Below are 20,903 nucleotides of genomic sequence, written 5' to 3' on the forward strand. Positions count from 1 at the left end.
ACCTCATACCTAGCAGATTGGCTAACATGGTAGCAAAGGAAAATTATGAATGTTGGAGGGGATGTGGCAAAGTAGGGACATTAATTCATTGCTGGTGGAGTTGTGAACTGATCCAACCATTCTGGAGGGCAATTTGGAACTATGCCCAAAGGACGATAAAAGAAGGTCTACCCTTTGATCCAGCCATAGCACTGCTGGGTTTGTACCCCAAAGAGATAATGGACAAAAAGACTTGTACAAAAATATTCATAGCTACGCTCTTTGTGGTGGCCAAAAATTGGAAAACGAGGGGATACCCTTCAATTGTGGAATGGCTGAACAAATTGTGGTATATGTTGGTGATGGAATACTATTGTGCAAAAAGGAATAATAAAGTGGAGTAATTCCATGGAGACTGGAACGGCCTCCCAGAAGTGATGCAGAGCGAGAGGAGCAGAACCAGGAGAACATTGTACACAGAGACCAATACACTGTGGTATAATCGAACGTAATGGACTTCTCCATTAGTAGCGGTGTAATGTTCCTGAACAATCTGCAGGGATCTAGGAGAAAAAACACTATTCATAAGCAGAGGACAAACTGTGGGAGTAGAAACACTGAGGAAAAGCAACTGCCCAACTACAGCTGTTGAGGGGACATGACAGAGGAGAGACTAAACGAACACTCTAATGCAAATGCTAACAACATGACAATGGGTTCTAATTAAGAACACATGTGATACCCAGTGGAATCACGCGTCAACCAAGGGGAGGTGGGGAGGAGGAAAAGAAAAGGATCTTTGTCTTTAATGAATAATGCTTGCAAATGATCAAATAAAATATAATTTAAAAAAACAAGGAAATATTATCATCCCAACAACCTCTCAGAAACTTTCATCTGTTAGAACACTAATTTCCTCAGTGAGATTAAATAAATAAATAAAGTGTTTTTAAAGCCTAGACCAACTATAGTGTACAGGTCTCTCTCCATGTCACTTCTTGGCTCCTCCAGATTCTAATGTAGTCAGTGAATGTTTCATTAAATCAAATCCATGGTCTCTTTCTAATATGGGTAAGTTGGGTATCTGATTAGGTGGCTACAATTGTTTTAAAATTTATTCAATAATAGTTTTTTTTCTTTGAAATCTCTTTTTTAGGCAGCCTCCCGACTTCTAATCAATTACCCTGAGCCTCAGCGTTCTGAAATATTGGATTATTTATTTAAGGTAATATTTATTAAAAGAGACATTTTATGATTATGTTAAGAGTTGTTTGGAGACCTTAAATTTTAAAAGTGAGGTGTTTTTTTTTTAAAACCACTTTTACCATCATAAAAATGGTTATTGCTTTAAATTTTGTCTTGTTTGTTTTACCTATAAATCCTAGATAGTAACTTTTCTTAAAGTACTTTGAACATGCATGTATGAGGATAAAATTAGAAATATATTGATAAGGTTTTGATAGGTTAAGGAATTTAGGAAGTTGTCTCAGAGGCTGTAGAGTGGCTGAGGCAGAAAGAATTCTGGGCATGATTTGGAATTGAAAGGGAGAAGGGCAGAAAAAGTTCTGAGGCAGTTAATCCCTTCCTTCTGTGGGATTAGCCAGCACTGCTCTCTCTCTCTCTCTCTCTCTCTCTCTCTCTCTCTCTCTCTCTCTCTCTCTCTCTCTCTCTCTCTCTCTCTCTGAATATTGCCTTGCTTGTGACAGGGAAGAAAGAGAAACTCTGGAAATATCTTGAGGGTTTTTTACTGTCCTCACTGTGGGAAACATCAGGAAGAAGACCTGAAGACCTGCTGCTGTAAAAACTTTTGTGTGAAAGGAGAAAGACCAGAAGACGTGTTTGCCTGGGCTCTGAAACTCACCTGAGAACCACACTCTGCTCAGAGAGCATATGAAACATTTTGGCTCGCTGTTTTTGTGTATTTGGAGAAAACCTTAACATAGATAATTTTACTGATATATAAGGATTTAGTTAGACTAGTCAAATAGGGTTTCTGTGAAAACTTAGTTAATGATAAAGAATTTGCAAGAGTAGCTTGGGTGAATTCTCAAGACGAAGAAATATTTCACTGTAAGGTAAAAGGAAAGTGGGTAGAGAATCTAGTTCCTTTAGAGTTAAGGCATCCTATTATTAATTGTATATATATATGTAATAGTCTCCAAGGCAGTTTGTGCATTGTTCCCAGTAGAGGGAAGTTCACTCTTGGAATTTCCTTCAAGGAGGAGAACTAAATACTTTGTAAACTCTAAGAAAGTATACACAACAGTATCCTCCTTATTAATATCTTTATTACTATTTTGGTGAGTTTTGGTGAGAACCTCACAAAATTTGAGTTTTAGAGATTAACTGGTCTGTTAGAATGCTGTCTCACAGCCGGGGTCCATCACTCATTGGCACTCAGATAGCTGCAGTTCCTGTGAGAAATGCAACAGAAGGCACTATTTTATAACAGTGGCTATGCTACTGGTAACTTAACAAGCTACTTTAAAACACAGGCTTTCATACTGTTATAAGCCTTGAGTATGAAATGAGAACAAGAGGTAAAGTTCTCCAGAGATTTACACAGGCAGACCTTGATGCAATAAAAAAGAGAATTCCTAAACAAGATATTGCAATCTGTGTGGCAGCTAGCTTTCCTTCCCAATTTTTTCCTCATAACTATGCCAGAATTCATACACAATTCACTTGGTTATGGAATACGAAAGCCAGTATTGTCTATGACCCTACTGCAAGTAATATCATATACACCACTACTGATTCTGATCCTGGCCTGCCTTTATATGATGACAAAACCTCTGGTAGCCATTTTTAAGAGATGGAACAGAATTAACAAGACGCATATTGAAAAAGAATGAAATGAATTACAATATCTGAAAACTAAGCTAGACCGAATGGAGGCACAATACCAAGAATTAACTCAGGCAAAAGTAATAGTGCCAGGAATTATAGAATAAGAGGCAGTGAAGTTAGAGGGTGCAGAAAAACCTAATGCACCAAATAAGCTCCAAGTAGAAACAAAAGTTCTAGAAAAGAATCCTTCACATATCTTCCCTCTAAGAAGGGTTCTCATGGTCTCACCAGATATGGGTATCTGATATGTCAAAGCTCTCCAGAGATTTACACAGGCAGACCTTGATGCAATAAAAAAGAGAATTCCTAAATTTGAGGAAGAATCCATGGGAGCAGTAAAATAATTTAAAAGGATAGTTAAGATCTTTGACCCTTCGTATCTGGACTTTCAAATTTTAATGAATGAGGTATTATTGAAATGGGAAAAGCAGCAGATTATTGAGGAGACTAACAAGAACCCCAGACTCCCCAACTGGCCAGAGTTGGACGCAGATTGGAAGCCCAACTCAGTTTCATTGGACAGGGAACTCTCTATTGCAGGGAAGCCATAATTGAGACAATGAGATTGAATTCTAAGCTCCCGCGGACTTGGTTAATGTTTGAACCTCTTAGGCAGGAGGTAAGAGAGACCCCAGCAAGTTTTCTGGACCATGTATTAGAATGTGGAGAAAAATGGGTAGGAACTGATTTGTTGACTGAGGACGACATTAGTCACATATGCCATCAATTTGTGAAAAATGCTTGTCCAGTTGTTAGCAACCCTTTCAGGAGCAGCTGTCCAAATTGGTTTATCATAGGGCTAGATGAGCTTAAAAGTGTTGCTATTTCTATATACTAGGATGAAAAAGACAGACAATCAGATGAGCAGAATGATGTTATTGACACTCTAACCAGAGAAATAAAAGAGCTGAAATTAAAATGAAAAGGAAATGAAGTCCAGCAGAATAAATCTGTGGCTGCACTGAGGACATATAGACCACCTAGAAATAATTTCAAACCTAGGCAGTATAGACAAAATCAACCAATATGTTATCTGTGCAATAGACCCCTGGCCATATGATGAGGGACTATAGGTTCAGAGGAACTGTAGGTTTAGAGGACAATTCTCCAGACAGTTACAGGGGAAACTGAGGCAGTCCATTTAACAACTACAATGGGTTTAGACAAAGTACTTATGGATACAACAACTTTTAACAATTGGTTTAATGAGTTTGGCAATATATATATCAAGGATCAAATTTCCCAAATAATTGCAAATACAAACTTTAACTGACTGTCATAAAAATGGTGATTGCTTTAAATTGTGTCTTTTTTGTTTTACCTATAAAACCTAGATAGTAACTTTTCTTAAAGTTAAAGCATGCATGGTACAATTAAGGATATTATTAATCTTGTTAATTCTTTTTCCTAGCCAAACTTTGGTGCTTCTTTGCATATGCTGAAAGTGAAAGTAGGTGGTGATGGACTAACAACAGGTAGGACTTTTGGGAAAATGGGCTTTTTTTCCAGTGATCTATATGCTTAACTTTAAAGTGCCTTCTTTGGAACATAGAGATCCCTATTTTGTGTCTTGGTTGGGAAATTGTTTTGATCTAAATTTTATTTTAAGCTGATTTTTCTGTCTAAAAGCCACAGATTGATCTTAGGTTAGCTGAAGTAAATTTATAATGGAAAAGAACCATTTTTTAAAGATGATAGATGAAAGTATGAAGTTTGGAATTTCACTGGGAAGTTGAAAAAAAGGGACAGGTATAAAAGAAAATTGCTGAGAAAGAAAGGCAAGTCACTTAAAATCATATTTCTGTTTAAAAATAAGTGACAGCCCTTTAGCAAAAATAAATGGTCATAAAGGAATTATCAATATTTGAAATGCTATATGCTATAGTATAGTTGTTTTGTTTAAGTGTATATGGCATATAATAGTAGTTTAATAATTTTGGAACCTCGGGCTTCATGTAGGGGACATTTTTATAGTCTGGATCCCAATATATTAAGCTCTATGGAAAAGACATTCATTTTTGTTGCATGAAAATTTTAGTTTTATAGGAAGAATACTCTTTAAGATAAGCAAGCTATTTGTGGGAGACCTGTAATTTTTTAATGCATGTAATTTTATTTTTGTATTTGAAAATGTATAAATATTTATATGATATATATTGAAAATATATAATAATAAATAATAATAAAGAACCAAAAAACTAATTGAATGGTAATTCTCCCAAAAGACATCAAAAGGAGGTTACATGTATATCTTCCATCCTAAGGTTTAATTATAGAGCCAGTGATGACCTGAATCATCTTCATCCATATTGAGAATAATAAGGAGCATTAGAAATTACCTAGTCTAATGCCCACATTTTTCACATTTACATATTTAGAACTGAGGCTCAGAGACATAAAATGGTCTGTGCAAGGTAGAGCTAGGATCTGAACTCCATTCTTTGAACTGTATCATAGTACTACTGAGTCTGGTAACAGAAAACAGTCCCTCTTCCTGAATTCCTCTCCTGGCAGAGATTGATTAGGGCAGTTATAGTGAACCTGTTAGTGATGGAGTGCCAGGCCCTGCTCCAGCCCATCCCCCAAACTGAGTGCTATCCCTTCTTCCCCACTGATTGCCATATCCCTCTTCTGTACTTAGTGCTGGGTATACCCCCTCCCCCACCCTTCTGCTACACAGGGGAGGGAGAAAGCAATCCCATTGGGCTGCTGGTATAGGGGTGGGTGATGTGAGGAATGACATCAGTGAGTGTAGAGAGGGGGAGAGGAGTGGCTTGAGTACTCTACTCCCCTCTAGCCCTGCCACCAGTTAGCCGCCCACCTTACTTCCTGTAGACTCCCATTGGGCTGCTGGGAATGTGAGAAAATGTCATCAGGTCTGGTGGAGAGGGTGAGGGGAGCAGCTCTGCCAGAGTCCCTCTGCCTTTCTAGGACTGAATTCTGAAGGTGAGGGTGTGGCCTTGTACCCACAGAGAATACTCTGTGTGCCTTCTGTGGCACCCATTCCGTAGGTTCGCCATCACTGGATATGGGGTTACCAAAAGTTTTTTTAGCTTGACATCCAGGATAATGGTAGCCAGAGTAGTTGGCCCAGTCAAGATGTAGGAACCCATTTCCTCAGAGTAGGAGAGGGCAAGTGGATGAAAGCCATCTGCTATACATAATGGAGATTTAAAATTAAATTCTTAAAATGAGGAAAGAGAAAAGAAAATATTTTTAGCTATGTTAAAAATGGAATGTCTTTGCATTTGTGAAGAAATTCAGAGGTTACACAGTATCCACAGCAACCATAATTTGACCATTTAGTATGTAATAGTTGTCATTACTAAAGTGAAAGCAATTCATATTGTATATGTTAGCTGTGTGGCCAAAAGACAAAAGAAGTATGGCAGCAAATAATCCCTGGGGTTTCTGGTAGTCATTAAATTTATATATCAAAAGGAAATGAGTAGTACACTTTATACATAAGCCTGTTCCAATATCTGTTGCTTCCTTTTCTGTTAACAAAGGCAGGTTTGTAGAATGGGAGCAAATGTGGAAGCTGTGTGATTCTTTGAAGGCTGGCTGTGAACCTATTTGAATCACCAAGTACTTGCTACCTTGTGGTATATTTTTTCCTTTCTTATCTTAGTCTTTCTTAAATAATTATAACCTGTAAGACTAGCAGGAACTCTGAACTGAGGCCCATGCTAGATCACTGGCTGAAAATTGTATTCAAAACTGAGGAAAATAAAAATTCATATGAAGAAAATGAAAATAAAATTAGGACTCTTCCCCAGTTGAAGTTAGGAAGATTAGGAGTAACACTTTAGGGCTTTCACATTCCATGATTGAGTAGTACCTATTGTAATAACAGTAACTTTTAGGACTATAATAAAGGCACCTTCCACTATATTTGATGGTACTTTGGTGTAGTCTACTGTATTAAAAAGGAGGTTAATTTGTATTTGAGGGGTGATTAAATTAGTATAGAGAGGGAAAAAGAGGAGAGAACCTCCCCTCTCAAAGCAGGGTACAGGGAGACAGCTAATGTTTAGGGTTAGCTCAGAGAGAGGAGAGGGGGCTTGAAGATTTTCCCCCTTCTGCCTTCTGTAAAGATAATTTTAGGGTTGTGACTTAAATCTAAATTAATTGGTTGCCAGGGAAAAATCCCAAATAAAATACCCAAGTCAGTCTGGAAATTTATGGTAATTTAAATTAATATAGAGGGAAAGATTTCAATGAGAAAGAAGGAAGAGGGTATAGGATTTCTCCCACCTGGCCTGTGCCAGGGGGAGTACAAGATCTCCGCCACTAGGTCTTTGAAGGAGATTAGATGCTTCTATTAGGATAAAGTTGGAAAGTAAAGGAGAAAAACTCAGCCAGAAACTCACCACCAAGCCAGACAATAGCTGTAGCCACGCCAAGATGCTGAAAGTCCCAGCCACAAGCCACCTCTCCATGGCCAAAGGTACTGGAGAGAGGAAGTGACGCGAAATATATAGACCTTTTACTCTTGTGTCCCCTCCTCTAAATTTTCATGTCTACCAATCACACCAGAGGCTTTTCTCCAGGACTTCCCATTATTTAGTTCTCATCTTCTTTGATTAGATTATATCTTTTGAGTTACTTAACACTTCTTTGTTAAGTTCACCTTTTGTTAGTTACTTAACCTTTTTGTGATTAATTTACCTTTTATAGTTACTTAACATCTTTTTGTAGTAAGATCTAAAAATAGACTTAGCTTAAAGTTCTAGCTTCACTATAAAGTAAGAATCAAGTACCTTCATTATTCAATCAAGAGATTACAATTTTATCTTCACTATAAAGTAAGATCTAAGTAGGGTGGAATAATTTAAAGTTCACACTTCCCTTCTTAGCTAAAGCTGCTCTCCCCAATTCTCTTTTGTCCCTCTTGTCCCCTCTCCACTACTCAAGACCAAAGGGTCTCCCCTTGATCTGTTCACTCACACACAGCTTGGGGAAAAGTTAACTCTTTTAATGTCAACTCAATCAAGATAATACAAAGAAATAATGGGCAGGGAAGAATGAGAAAGGAATGTGGGAAAAAAGGGGTCCCTGTCTCTATCTAAAACCTTTTTCCTCCCTCCTTGAGTTTGGGGGGAACTTAGGCCTTGGTAGTCTGAACCCCCTGAGAGAAAGTCAGGTTGACTCATCCCTAGGCAACAGGAGCTGAGGTAAAGTCTGCTCAGGTTTCTCTTCAAAATGTCCTTTCAATTGGGAAATGTTGGGGGGAAGGATTTCCAGTCACCAGCAGAAAAAAGTGGGTAACCCTCAGGAGAAAGTCTTTTTTTTTCACCCTCTCCCTTCAGCTTTTCAAGACTGAGAGAACAACTCCTCTAATAGCCAGAGTCTTCTCCTCTTCAGGATTCCACTCTCCTGGGGCCCATCCCCCATTGATCAATTTCATACACTCTTCAGCCTGACACTTTTTCTTTAGTGGTAGCCTCTGTCACACTACTAGGAGTTTATAGAAAAGCAATTGAATATCGAGGAAAGTAGGAGCTTGGATGGATTGGCACCAACTCTCCTTTCACCTCCCCTGAGTGAGGCTGTTGATAGGTGCTTAATTAGGGGTTTCCTGATGAGAAAAGGTGATGGGGAGTTGAAGGAAGATCTCCCCTATAAAATAGACCCGGGGTAACCCCAGATTCCCCAGCACAGAGAGGATCTGGAGACAAGTTGTGATATGGAAATCACTTTAAAAGACTGATATATATTAATTTAAGGTCACCAAGGAATTCAGCTATGTAGTTCCTAAATGAAAACTCAAGTCAGCTGTCAAACTTTTTTTATGGTGTTTTAATTACAAACAGGAGGAAGAAAAGTATTAGAGGGAAAGAGAGAGAGGGGGGAAAAGGAAGAGAAGGAAATAGGGCTTAGATACCCACTCTGCTTAAGCTGAGCCAAGGGCCCAAGGCCCTGGATAGCTGAGGCAAAGAAAAGAGATCAGTCCCTATCACTCACGTGACCAAAATGGAGAAAACAGTCTCAGGGCTCCTCCACACCAAGCACCAGGCTCCAACAACCACCTTCTCCCTCCACACAGGAAGTCCCCAGAACTCCTGAGCTGTCCTCTACCTCACTTCCTGTGTCTCACCTATGCCAATGGTGGCTCTAGCTTAACCCAGGACCACCCAGAGGTCTGTCCCCTTTGCACATGTCTGTTGAAGGCCATATGCTCAAATAATTAAATCTTGAGCTTTGCTGCAGCCCTTCCTAAATCCTGTTACCCTGAATAGGGTGGAGATTGTAGTTTCCAAGACCTTATTCTGTCATTCCAAGTATCTCTATTGTTATTGATCAGGAAATAGCCAGATCCCATCCTCTAAAGAATGGTTTGAACAGGGTTGAGTAGTTTTGAAATTCACATTCCACCCCCTGAAGCCCAAGGAAGACTAATCTCTCCTATGGGTCTTGTAAACATACCAGCTATGAAATTACAATGGTTAGAGATAAGGGAAAATAGGAGAGATAGAGAGAGATAGCAAAACCAATGTTTTGCTCAGCACATTGACAAAAGCCAATTAGGGGGAAGTCCCCTTTGGCAGAAGAGTGTACATTCAAAATAAATTCAATCAACCTTCAGTTCAAGCAACCACACCCCAAGGTTCATTCTTGATCTTGATGTAATATAGGTTTTCTGGCATCTCTATGCAACAGTTCATTCTCTGGATTTAGGAGTTAGCAAGCTTCTTCCTTGAAGATGTTTCTCAAACAAAAAACCGTTTCAAAATCTTGGATTTTTATTAAAATACAATCCCCCCCTGAAGTGGGTGTTAAAAAAATCCAGTTCAGCTCAGGATGCATTGTTGAGTTATGGGGGTGTATGAGTTAGTTATTAAAAGAATTCAAAAACAATAAAAAAACAAAAAACAAGAATATATAAAGGGAAAAATATGGAAGAAAGTTAAACTTTTGGGAGAAAGGGAAGAAAAAAATTCAAAATCAGAATCAAAATACCAAAATCTATGTATAAAATGTTGGGTAAACAAGAATAACTTCATAATGGGCCCTTGTAAAGGTACAATTTAAAGTAATTTCTATCCCACAAGTCTGTAGGACAGAATGCAGTAATATTTCACTTACTCCTTTGCAGCCAAGACTGCAGGAAGTTGTCATATTATAAGAAGGAAAGGAACTAGAATTCTATTTTGATAGGGAAGAGTCATTCCCTGGTCTGACTTTTTTCATTCTCAAGGATATAGGGAGCCAGCATGATATTCAAATTTTTGTACTTGTATGAGTACTTCATAAAGAGTGTAGATACAAGGAAGTCCTATGACTTATATGTCAAGCATCGCAACCTCTAGTCCACATTACTATTTCCTGTGTGCTCTTTTGGCACTATTCAGGTTAAGTCTGTGCTCCTTGTTTTTATCCCATTTCCTAGAATCAGACACAAACATTAATCATAGTCCCATAATATTTTATCAATAAATGGCAGGTTCCCACAGTCTAAAGCTGTTTAGCTATGTATATTTAAACTTATATTACTGCAGAGAGAGAGAAAAAAATTAATTGTATGTACCTTTTGTACAAGAAATGAGGAAAGGGGAAAAAATCCAAATATTCAAAAGAAAAGCAATAATTAAAAAAATAAGGGAAAGAAAAGAAAAAAATCAGGAATTCAGTGTGATTTTGAAAAAACAGCAACCACTTGTCAATGGATTATTATCTTCAATGCATGTGATAGGATACAGTCAATCAGTCTCAGCAGATGATGCTCTCTTTACATGTGAGCAATGAATCCAAGAGTCCTTCTCTCCAACCTTTATAGATGTTGGAGTAGTTAACAATATTTGGAATGGTCCTTCCCACAAAGGCTGAGTTGTTCCAGTATGCTGGAAATTCTTAATATACACCTTGTCTCCTGGGTTCAGGTTGTGAAGTGAAAAGTCTAGTGGTCCAGCTTGTACTGCAGCTCCAGATTCATGAAGTTCACGCAGTTTATGCTGTAATTCCTATATATAGGAAGTAATAGTAGTATCTCACCCTAATAGTGATGTATATGCCGGGGAGAAAGGCTTAGCCTTTATAGGCGGATGTCCAAAAAGCATCTCAAATGGTGAAATATGTAAGTCTCCTCTAGGCCTGCTTCTAAGATAAAATAGGGCCAGCGGGAGAATTTCAGGCCATTTTAAATGGGTCTCAGTGCATAATTTGCCAATCATAGTTTTAAGTTCTTTATTCATCCTTTCAACTTGGCCTGAGCTCTGGGGATGATATGGAACATGGAATTTTGGAGTTATCCCCAAGCAAGAATATATTTGGTTTAAGACAGAATTGGTAAAATGACTTCTTCTATCAGAATCAATACGTGCTGGCAGGCCAAAAAGAGGCATAATTTCTTTTAAAAGCACCTTAGCAACAAAAGCCGCTGTGGCTCGGGTCGCAGGAAATGCTTCCAGCCATCTGGTCAGTTGATCTACTATGACTAGACAAAATTTATAATGTCTAACCTTTGGCATTGTTATGAAATCTATCTGTAGGTGCTCAAAAGGTGTGTAAGCCAGAGGACGCCCACCGAAAGCTTTGCCACGAAAGGCATGTTGGTAATATGCCTGGCAGGTAGAGCAGGCTGAACACACTTTAGAGGCTATGATAGTTAAACCAGGGGCTATCCATACTCTCTTAACAGAGTCCACGATACCCTGGGTACCAAAGTGACCATTTTTATGAACAGATTGGCAAATTTGGTGATAGAAACTTCTAGGGAGCAGGGGTTTCCCTCCAGACGATACCCACACTCCATTAATCTGTTTTGCTTAAAATTTTTGTTTTCATTTTTCCACTTCCTTTTCATTATAGGAATGTGATAAATTTAAATCATCAGTGGTTGTTAATGTTAAAATTAATCCAGGTCCTTCTATGGCTGCTACCTTTGCAGCAGCATCTGCTCAGTCATTTCCTCTAGAGACAGGGTCAGAGCCACTTGTATGGGCAGAGCAATGAACTACAGCTAGGGCTTCAGGCAGTTTGAGAGCAGGAAGTATTTCATTAATAATTTCTGCATTAGCTATGGATTTTCCAGCTGAGGTTAAAAATCCTCTCTGGAACCATAGCATCCTGACTGAGTGACAAATGCCAAAAGCATATCTAGAATCCTTATAAATTGTTGCCTTTTTACCCTTGGCAATTATACAGGCATGTTTCAGAGCTATGAGTTCTGCCCCTTGAGCGCTAATATTAGAGGGCAGCGAAACTGACCACTCAGTGGCAAATTCTTTGACTACAGCAGCTCCAGTGTAGCGTATGCCATCTCTCATAAAAGAAGAACCATCAGTAAATAAGACCAGATCTGAGTTGTTTAATGGAGTGTCCAAGAGATCATCTCGAGGCTTTTCTGCCATGGATACTAGTGTTTCACAACTATGTAATGGTTCTCCTGAAGTTGGTAAATCTGGAAGCAAGGTGGCAGGGTTAAGAGTTGAACAGCGCTTCAAGGTAATGTTTTCATTGTTTAACAAGGTTATTTCATACCTTGTAATTTGCTGATCAGAAAATGCCTGTGTTCTGTGTCTTAGCAATAATGCTTCTACCTCATGTGGGCACATAATTGTCAATGGGCATCCCAATACTAGATAAACAGTTTTTGTCACTAGTAAGGCTGTAGCAGCTACTCCTCTAAGACATGGTGGTGCTCCTGATGCTACTGGGTCCAGTTGGGCAGAATAATAGGCAATTGGGTGCTGAGAAGGTCCCAAAATCTGAGTTAAAACACCTGAAGCTACCCCTCTTTGTTCATGTACATACAAAGTAAATGGCTTGTTGTAATCTGGGATTCCTAGAGCAGGGGCAGACAGGATAGCCTTTTTTTAGATCTGATAGAGCTGACAGGTGTTCTGGTTCTAATTTGAGGGGTTCAGGGACTGGATCCCTTGTTACTGCAATAAGGAGTTTAGTAACTTCCCCATAGCAAGGAATCCATTGTCTACAAAACCCTGCTGCTCCCAAAATTGCTCTCAACTGTTTCTTAGTGGTAGGAGCACTTAAATTTTGAATATTCTCAATTCGTTTGGGAGAAATCAAGTGGGCACCTGCAGACAGGATGAACCCCAAATATTCTACTTTAGGGAGGCACCACTGAACCTTATCCTTTGAGATCTTATGACCTATTTTGTGCAATTCCAAAAGAAGGTGCTTGCTATCTTCCTGACATGTTTCCGCATCTGTTGAAGCCAAGAGTAGGTCATCTACGTACTTGATTAATTTGCTGTTTTTAAATTTTATATTATCTGTATCTTGGCTCAAAATTTGCTCAAATAAGCTTGGGCTGTCTACAAAACCTTGTGGCAAAAGACTCCAGCAGTATTCACAGCCCTTCCAGGTGAAAGGAAAGATATCCCTCGAGTTCTCATGTATGGGTATGGAAAAGAAGGCTGAGCACAAGTCTACTACTGTAAAGTATGTAGCTGTGCTAGGAATAGAAAAAATAATAGTATTGATATTGGAAACTACAGAGTGTCTCTTTATAACGTGATTGTTCACAGCCCTCAAATCCATGTCATCATAATTTTCTTCCTCCTTTTCCTTGTTTCCCTTTAAAACATATATAGCTGTTTTTCGCAATTCTTCAAGGTCCATATCTGACCATCTTGGGAATTGTGTTCTAAAATAATTCTTAATTGCTTTGCAAGAGTTATTGACAAAGATCCTTCTAACTTGTCTTAAGCTATTCTCTTTAGTTAGGTCCCAATCCAAGTATCTTTCCCCAAACTCAATTATTCTATCCATGAATCTGGAGGGTGTTTCTTCCTCTTTTTGCTTAATTTTTTCAAGTTCCATCCACTTATCTATACTGTCTGCACATTCCTTCATTGCCATAAGGATGACCTCTCTACAACGGTATAGTTGTAGATAATCCTCAGGATTGTTATAGTCCCATTCGGGATCCTGAGATGGCAAATGTGCTGCATTATGCCCCCGGGTTTTGTTGACATGGGCAATTATTTTATTTTTTTCACGTTCACTTAAAAAAGCCTGTAGTAAGTTCTCAACGTCCTTGTAAGATGGATTATACTGAAAAAATATGTCTCCCATCTTTTTTGTTACTAGAAAAGGATCTTGTTCATATGTGGAGATATTTCGTGTAAATTCATTTATTTCTTGGGGAGTAAATGGTATCCTATGTCTTAAAGTCACCACATCCCCATTCCGTCCTATTTCAGGTACTTCTCTTAGAGGAAACAGGCCTCTAGTTGAATTTTGTACCTGTGGGTCAGTTTGACAAGGACAGGTTTCTCTAGGAGGACAAGATCTCCCTTGCATTGGAATTTGGTTTTCTGTAGGAGAGGAACATGAGAAGCTGGGATTGCAGGGGAAGGGTTTTGGTGATTAAATTCAGTCAAAATTTGCACTACACGAGAGAAGCAGTCTGTTAACTGAGCTATAGGGAAGGTTTTTTACATCTCTCTTTCAGGGAAGGAAATTTCCTCATTCAAAGGTTCAGAAACAGATCTCTTTCTGGTAGAGTGGGTGTTTTCCCATTGATCCTGGAAGAAACATTTTAGATCTTCTAATTGAGCTCGTATTTTATCCTCAATTTTTTTCATTTTAGCATCTCTAAATACAGTATTGAGGAGTACAAAAATGACATTACATATTAATATAAAAAATTGGAGGTATCCTGCATTCCTCAATGCTCCTAATTCTTCAACTGCCATATAAATGTCAAAGAATGTAGTATTCATTTATATATATATATATAACTTTCCACAGGTTTTTTTTTACTCCTAATCTAGGCAGTTGTTCCCTAAGGGAAAGGATATTTAGAAACAGCTCTCCCAGCCAGGACTTTAGGGTCCTGTTGCTAAGATTTAAAACAGCTGTTTTCTATCTAACTATCAGAGTCACACAGCTGGGAAGTATCTGAGGTCCAATTTGAATCTAGGACCTTCTGTCTCTAGGCCTGGCTCTCAATCCACTGAGCCACCCAGCTTCCCCTTAAGATTAAAGGGGAGAAAAGAAAAAAAAACAGCTGATTCCAATTTAACTCAAAGAGAAAAGAGAAGAGAGAAAACGTTTTTTATACTCACTTGTTCTAGTAGTTGTGTCTTTAAGCCAAGTTAGCTGTTAAAAAGGACTGTGTGGTGAGAAAGTAGAGTAAAAAGGCAAGAAAATTCAGGAAGTTTATTGAGGGAATTCGCTAGACTCCCGTGGTCAGCCACAATGTGATATGGAAATCACTTTAAAAGACTGATATATATTAATTTAAGGTCGCTAAGGAATTCAGCTATGTAGTTCCTAAATGAAAACTCAAATCATCTGTCAATCTTTTTTATGGTGTTTTAATTACAAACAGGAGGAAGAAAAGTATTAGAGGGAAAGAGAGAGGGGGAAAAGGGAGAGAAGGAAATAGGGCTTAAATACCCACTCTGCTTAAGCTGAGCCAAGGGCCCAAGGCCCTGGATAGCTGAGGCAAAGAAAAGAGATCAGTCCCTATCACTCACGTGACCAAAATGGAGAAAACAGTCTCAGGGCTCCTCCACACCAAGCACCAGGCTCCAACAACCACCTTCTCCCTCCACACAGGAAGTCCCCAGAACTCCTGAGCTGTCCTCTACCTCACTTCCTGTGTCTCACCTGTGCCAATGGTGGCTCTAGCTTAACCCAGGACCACCCAGAGGTATGTCCCCTTTGCACATGTCTGTTGAAGGCCATATGCTCAAATAATTAAATCTTGAGCTTTGCTGCAGCCCTTCCTAAATCCTGTTACCCTGAATAGGGTGGAGATTGTAGTTTCCAAGACCTGATTCTGTCATTCCAAGTATCTCTATTGTTATTGATCAGGTAATAGCCAAATCCCATCCTCTAAAGAATGGTTTGAACAGGGTTGAGTAGTTTTGAAATTCACAAAGTCTCATTGGTGACTTTGCCTCAGCGGGGGATGGTCCTGATGACTCTATATTGAAGCTGAATTCAGATACCTCCCCAAAATTCAAACCAATTACTTGACAGAATCTGACTGTGATTTAGATGTTTAATGATGTAACTAAAGGCAGGTTGGGAGATGGAGAGAGGGAATCGATATCCCTAATTGTTTCCTAATCACGGTCCTTTGCCCAGGTCTCTGTATAGTGGGTCTGGGTTTCACTGCCTCAGTCCCAGCTAATTTCACAATTTCTCTACAATATATCTATCATATATCTAACCTAAGGAAATAATAAAGTAGGTACCAGAGGGCTGAAATGGGAAGGGAAGCCAGGCTCCCCTTGTCAATGAATCCACAACTCCCTCAAGGTTTGAGGGATCTGAACCTCTGTAGGGATGTTGTTGTATCAGACTGATGATAACTTTGCAGAAGAAACTTGAACATAGGAATGGATAAGTCTTCTCATAGCTCTTGGTGAGGTCCTCAGCAAGGAGCTACATCTTCTTGGTTAAGGTCCTAGTACAAAAAGCAAAGAATTCCATATGGATCTTTCCCAGGTCTGTTCTCTCCCAAAATGCTTTGCTCTCCAAATGATGTCACTGCCACTCAAGGCCCTCTTGCAAACTTCCATCTTTCCTTCTTGCACCCTTTCTTACACTACTCGATAATGCTTATATACCATGTGTTTGTGATTTTTGCCTTTTTCATGGCCATATCAGGCAATTCAGTTCAGTAGATCTTTATAAGAAGCCTAATGACTATGATATTTCCCTTGATGAAATACAAAATTTAGAGAGAACATGTGCCATACCCACCTCAATTGGAACATCTGATAGTCCAATCAGGAGATAACATGATTACATGTTGCCATCATCCACGGTGTATTAAAGACGTTCATAAGCTGCTATGAGTCCTGAGGAAAGAGATTCCCTAACTATTTTGAAAATGAGGGAAAATTTCTTGAGGGAAGTGGCATTTGGGTAGAGAACACTAGCTGGGAGACCCTGGGCAATCACTTGGTTTCTGCTTGTCTCAGTTTTCTCATTTGTAAAATGGGGATAATAATAGCACCTACATTTCAGGACTCTTTTGAAGATGAAATGAGATTAAAATTCTAAAGTGCTTAGCATAGTACCTGGTACACAGTCGGTGCTATATATGTTAGATATTGTTATTGTTATTTTTATGTAATTTTTACGTTTATTGATGTTGTTTTTACTTTATATATACAATTACTTCCAATTTTTGAGAGGTCTCTTATGACAAAATAAAAGAGTTAAGTAAAACTGATAATAAAATTACCTCATGAAAGTGCACATATGTGTACATATCACCCCTGAATATTCCCCATTTCTTGAAAACAGTGAACAGAAATTTTTTCCATATACTTTCACATCCCATACTCATAGAAAAAGAAAACACAAAGTCCTTGTAACAAATAAGTATTGCATATGGCTGAACTCACACTGATGCCCAATCATACCTTTCCTACATGTGCATACTTGTATATGCAAACACATCCAGAAATCCACCCCTCCTCCTCTGCAGATCATTCTATTCCTTTAATCCTTAATCTCTCTGTAATGGATAACATTAGCAGTGTCTAACATGTGGCCTATGGGCCAGTGCAGTCTGCAATACTCTCTAGTACTTCAGAAGCCAGATTAAAATATAATTGGGAAGTATTTAACAAAGTAAAAATACAGTGGAACATTGGTAATGTTAATGTGGTTTTTTAAGTCAATATGTAGCGCCCATGTCCTTGTCATTGGTCCTCACCAATCTGAATTGGTTATTGCCTTGATCATACCTTTACAGTTTTCAGAGTTGTTAAACAATAACAACACTTTAGAGTATTGTTGTTATTGTTTAAATTATCTTCTGGTTTGACTAATTTCCTTCATCAGCTTATAAACATGCTCAAATTCATTTTTATAATATTGATGTGGTTTTTTTTTTGCAACAATCACTTTTTAAATTTAAATTTTTTTCCAATTACATGTAAATAATTTCCAACTCTTAAAAAGTATTATGAGTCTTGAACTCTTTCCCTCCCTCCCTCCCTTTCCATATCTTCCTACTGAGATGATAAGTAGTGTGATATAGATTTTACATGTGAAATCATATAAGACATTTTCCCATATTAATCCTTATTAATCTTTTTGTGGAAGGAAACTTGAATAAAAAAATTAAAGTGAAAAATATTTGCTTTAGGTCTTGATTCAGACACTCAATTCTTTCTTTGGAAGCAAATAGCATTTTTTACCATGAGTCCTTTGGGATTGTTTTGAATCATATAATATCAATATTCTAAAAGGTTGTGTTGGGATTCAGTGAGCACAGAAAAGGTTAGAGGATATTCAAGGCACAGCAAACATCATGAGCATAGATGTGGATGTAGGAAAGTATAGAATAATTTTTTTTCATTTTTTAAAATTTAGTTTTATTTTTTTTTCAATTCCAAACTCTTCTTCCCACCCTCTCCTGTCTTACACATTGAGAAGGCAAAACATTACATATATATATATAGTTTTGTTTTGTTAATAGGATTTCTTTGCAAGTATCTCAGCCACTCCCTTCCTTGTATCATAAAAGACATCATTGGGGAGACAGATGTATACATAGGTTGTGTCTTTCATGTTTCCATTTTTCAGTTCATTCTCTGGAGGTGACATTCACAGGTTATTCTTTAACTATGAAATCTTTAACTATATATAATGGTCTCTTGGTTCTACTCATTTTGCTCTTCATTATCCTATGCAGTTCTTTACAAGTTTAAAAAAAAAATAGCGTGCTCTTTGTTTCCTGTGGTGCAATAGTATTTCATCACAATCACATGCCACAATTTGTTTAGCTATTCCCCAGTTGATGGCCATACTACTAATTTCCAATTCTTTGCCAACTCAAAGAGAGCTTCTAGAAATATTTTGGAACATACAGATTCTTTTCTCTCCCTACTCCCCCTCCCCAATCTCGTTGGGAAACAGACATTTCTAAGCATATTGACAGTTTTATAGCTCTTGGGGTATAATTTCATATTGCTCTCCAGAATGGTTGGATCACTTCAGAGTTCTACCAACATTATATTAATGTCCCCATTTTCTACATCCCCTCCAATATTTGCCATTTTCCCCTTTTATCATTTTAGCCAATCTTATGGGTGTGAAATGATATCTCAGAATTATTTTAGCTTTGTACTTGATCAGTAGTGACTTGAAGCATTTTTTCATATACCTCTATATGGCTTTGATTTCTTCATCTGAAAATTGTCTGTTTATATCTTTTGCCCATTTATCAGTTTGAGGATGGTGTTTATTCCTATGAATTTTTATTTTATTTTATTTTATTATTAAAGCCTTACCTTCCATATTGGAATCAATATTATGTATTGGTTTCAAGACAGAAGAGTGGTAAGGACTAGGCAAGGGGGCTTAAGTGACTTGCCCAGGGTCACATAGCTGGAAATGACTGAGGCTAGATTTGAACCTAGGACGTCCCATCTCTAGGGCTGACTCTCAATCCACTGAGCTACCCAGCTGCCCCTATTCCTATGAATTTGACATATATATTTTAGATATGAGACCTCTTTCCCCCAATTTTCTACTTTCCTTGTAATCTTGACATCATTTGTTTTATTTGTACAAACCCCTTTTAATATGCACTCAAAATTATTTGTTTTACACATAGCTTTCCATCTTTTATTTACTCATAAATCTGATAAGTATGTTCTTTGTTCCTCCAATTTATTTGTATTTCTATTTATGTCCAGATCATGTATCTACTTTGATCTTATTTTAGTTAATGGTGTTATATATTGGTGTAGATCTAGTTTCTGCCAAAGTACTTTCTAGTTATCCCATCAATTTTTAGTAAAATATAATTTTTTATCCCCAAAACTTGGATCTATACTTTTTGTCAATACAAGGTTGCTGTAATATTTTACTACTATTTGTTATATGTCTGTCCTGTTTCATTGATCTACCTTTCTCTTTCTTAGCCAGTACCAGAGAGTTTTGATAATTACTGCTTTTTAATACAGTTTAAAATATGGCACTGCTAGACCTACTTCTTTTACATTTTTCATCAATTATTTTGATATTATTTATCTTTTGTTCTTTGAAATGAATTTTAATAATTTTTCTAGCTCAAGAAAATAATTTTTGGGTAATTTGATTGGGATGATATTGAGTAAGTAGATTAGTTTAGGTAGCTTTGTCGTTTAAAATATATTGGCTCTGCCTATCCATGAGCAATGATTATTTCTCCAGTTATTTAGCTTTAGCTTTATTTGTTTAAAAACTGTTGTATAATTATGTTTGTATAGTTCCTAGGCTTATTTTGGCAGGCATACTCTCATGCATTTTATTGTATCTGTGGCTATTTTAAATAGAATATCTCTTTCTATCTCTTCTTAGAGGACCTTGTTAGTAATATATAAAAATGCTGATGATTTAAATGGGTTTGTTTTATATTCTGCTACTTTGCTAAGATTATTGGTTATTTCAACTAACTTTTTAATTGAATCTCTAGGATTTTAATTTTTATTTATATATTTCTTTTTATCTAGTATTTAAAAATATATTAGTAATATATATGTAATATTGTCAGTGAAAACTGATTGTTTTATTACTTCTATGCTAATTCTTATTCTTTCAGTTTCATTTTCTTTTCTTTGTGCTATTTGCTAGCATTTCTATTATTATGTTAAATAATATTAGTGATAATGAGCATCCTTGTTTCATTCTTGATCTTATTTGGAAGACTTCTGGTTTCCACATTACAAATAATACTTGCCGATGGTTTTAGGTGGTTGATTTCATATCATTATAAGAAAAAATACATTTACACCCATGCTTTCCAGTGTTTTTCATAGGAACAAGTATTATATTTTGTCAAAGACTTTTTTCTTCATCTATTCATTGTACATTTATTGATATGATTATGTTTTTTATTATTTTGTTATTAGCATAATCAGTTATGTTGATAGTTTGTTTTCCTTGTATTAAATCATCCTTGCATTCTTGGTATAAATTCTATTTTTCCACAATGTATAATTGTTGTGATATATTGTTGTAATTTCTTAGCTAGTATTTTATTTAGGATTTTTGTATCCATATTTATTTGTGAAATTGGTTTATAATTTTCTTTCTCTGTTTTTGCTCTTCCTGGCTTAAGTATTGGTACTAAATTTGTGTCATAA

At 37.3% G+C, this 20,903-nt stretch overlaps 1 protein-coding gene across 8 annotated transcripts in view; it reads left to right on the forward strand.

Annotated features, from left to right (window-relative positions):
• The window catches only part of LOC130453538 (galactocerebrosidase-like), a 147,022-nt gene that overhangs the window by 16,899 nt on the left and 109,220 nt on the right, over nucleotides 1–20,903 (forward strand). For 7 of the 8 annotated variants that reach the window (XM_056820575.1, XM_056820565.1, XM_056820542.1 and 4 more), the window contains exons 2-3: nucleotides 1,136–1,204; nucleotides 4,241–4,304. In XM_056820575.1, coding sequence (XP_056676553.1) covers nucleotides 1,136–1,204; nucleotides 4,241–4,304 — 133 coding nt within the window. Of the gene's footprint in view, nucleotides 1–1,135; nucleotides 1,205–1,619; nucleotides 2,055–4,240; nucleotides 4,305–20,903 lie in introns of those variants that run through there. The other variant, XM_056820560.1, reaches the window with a different exon arrangement.

This window comes from Monodelphis domestica, chromosome 1 (assembly GCF_027887165.1).
Source record: "Monodelphis domestica isolate mMonDom1 chromosome 1, mMonDom1.pri, whole genome shotgun sequence".
In the NCBI taxonomy this organism is placed as follows: Eukaryota; Metazoa; Chordata; class Mammalia; order Didelphimorphia; family Didelphidae; genus Monodelphis; species Monodelphis domestica.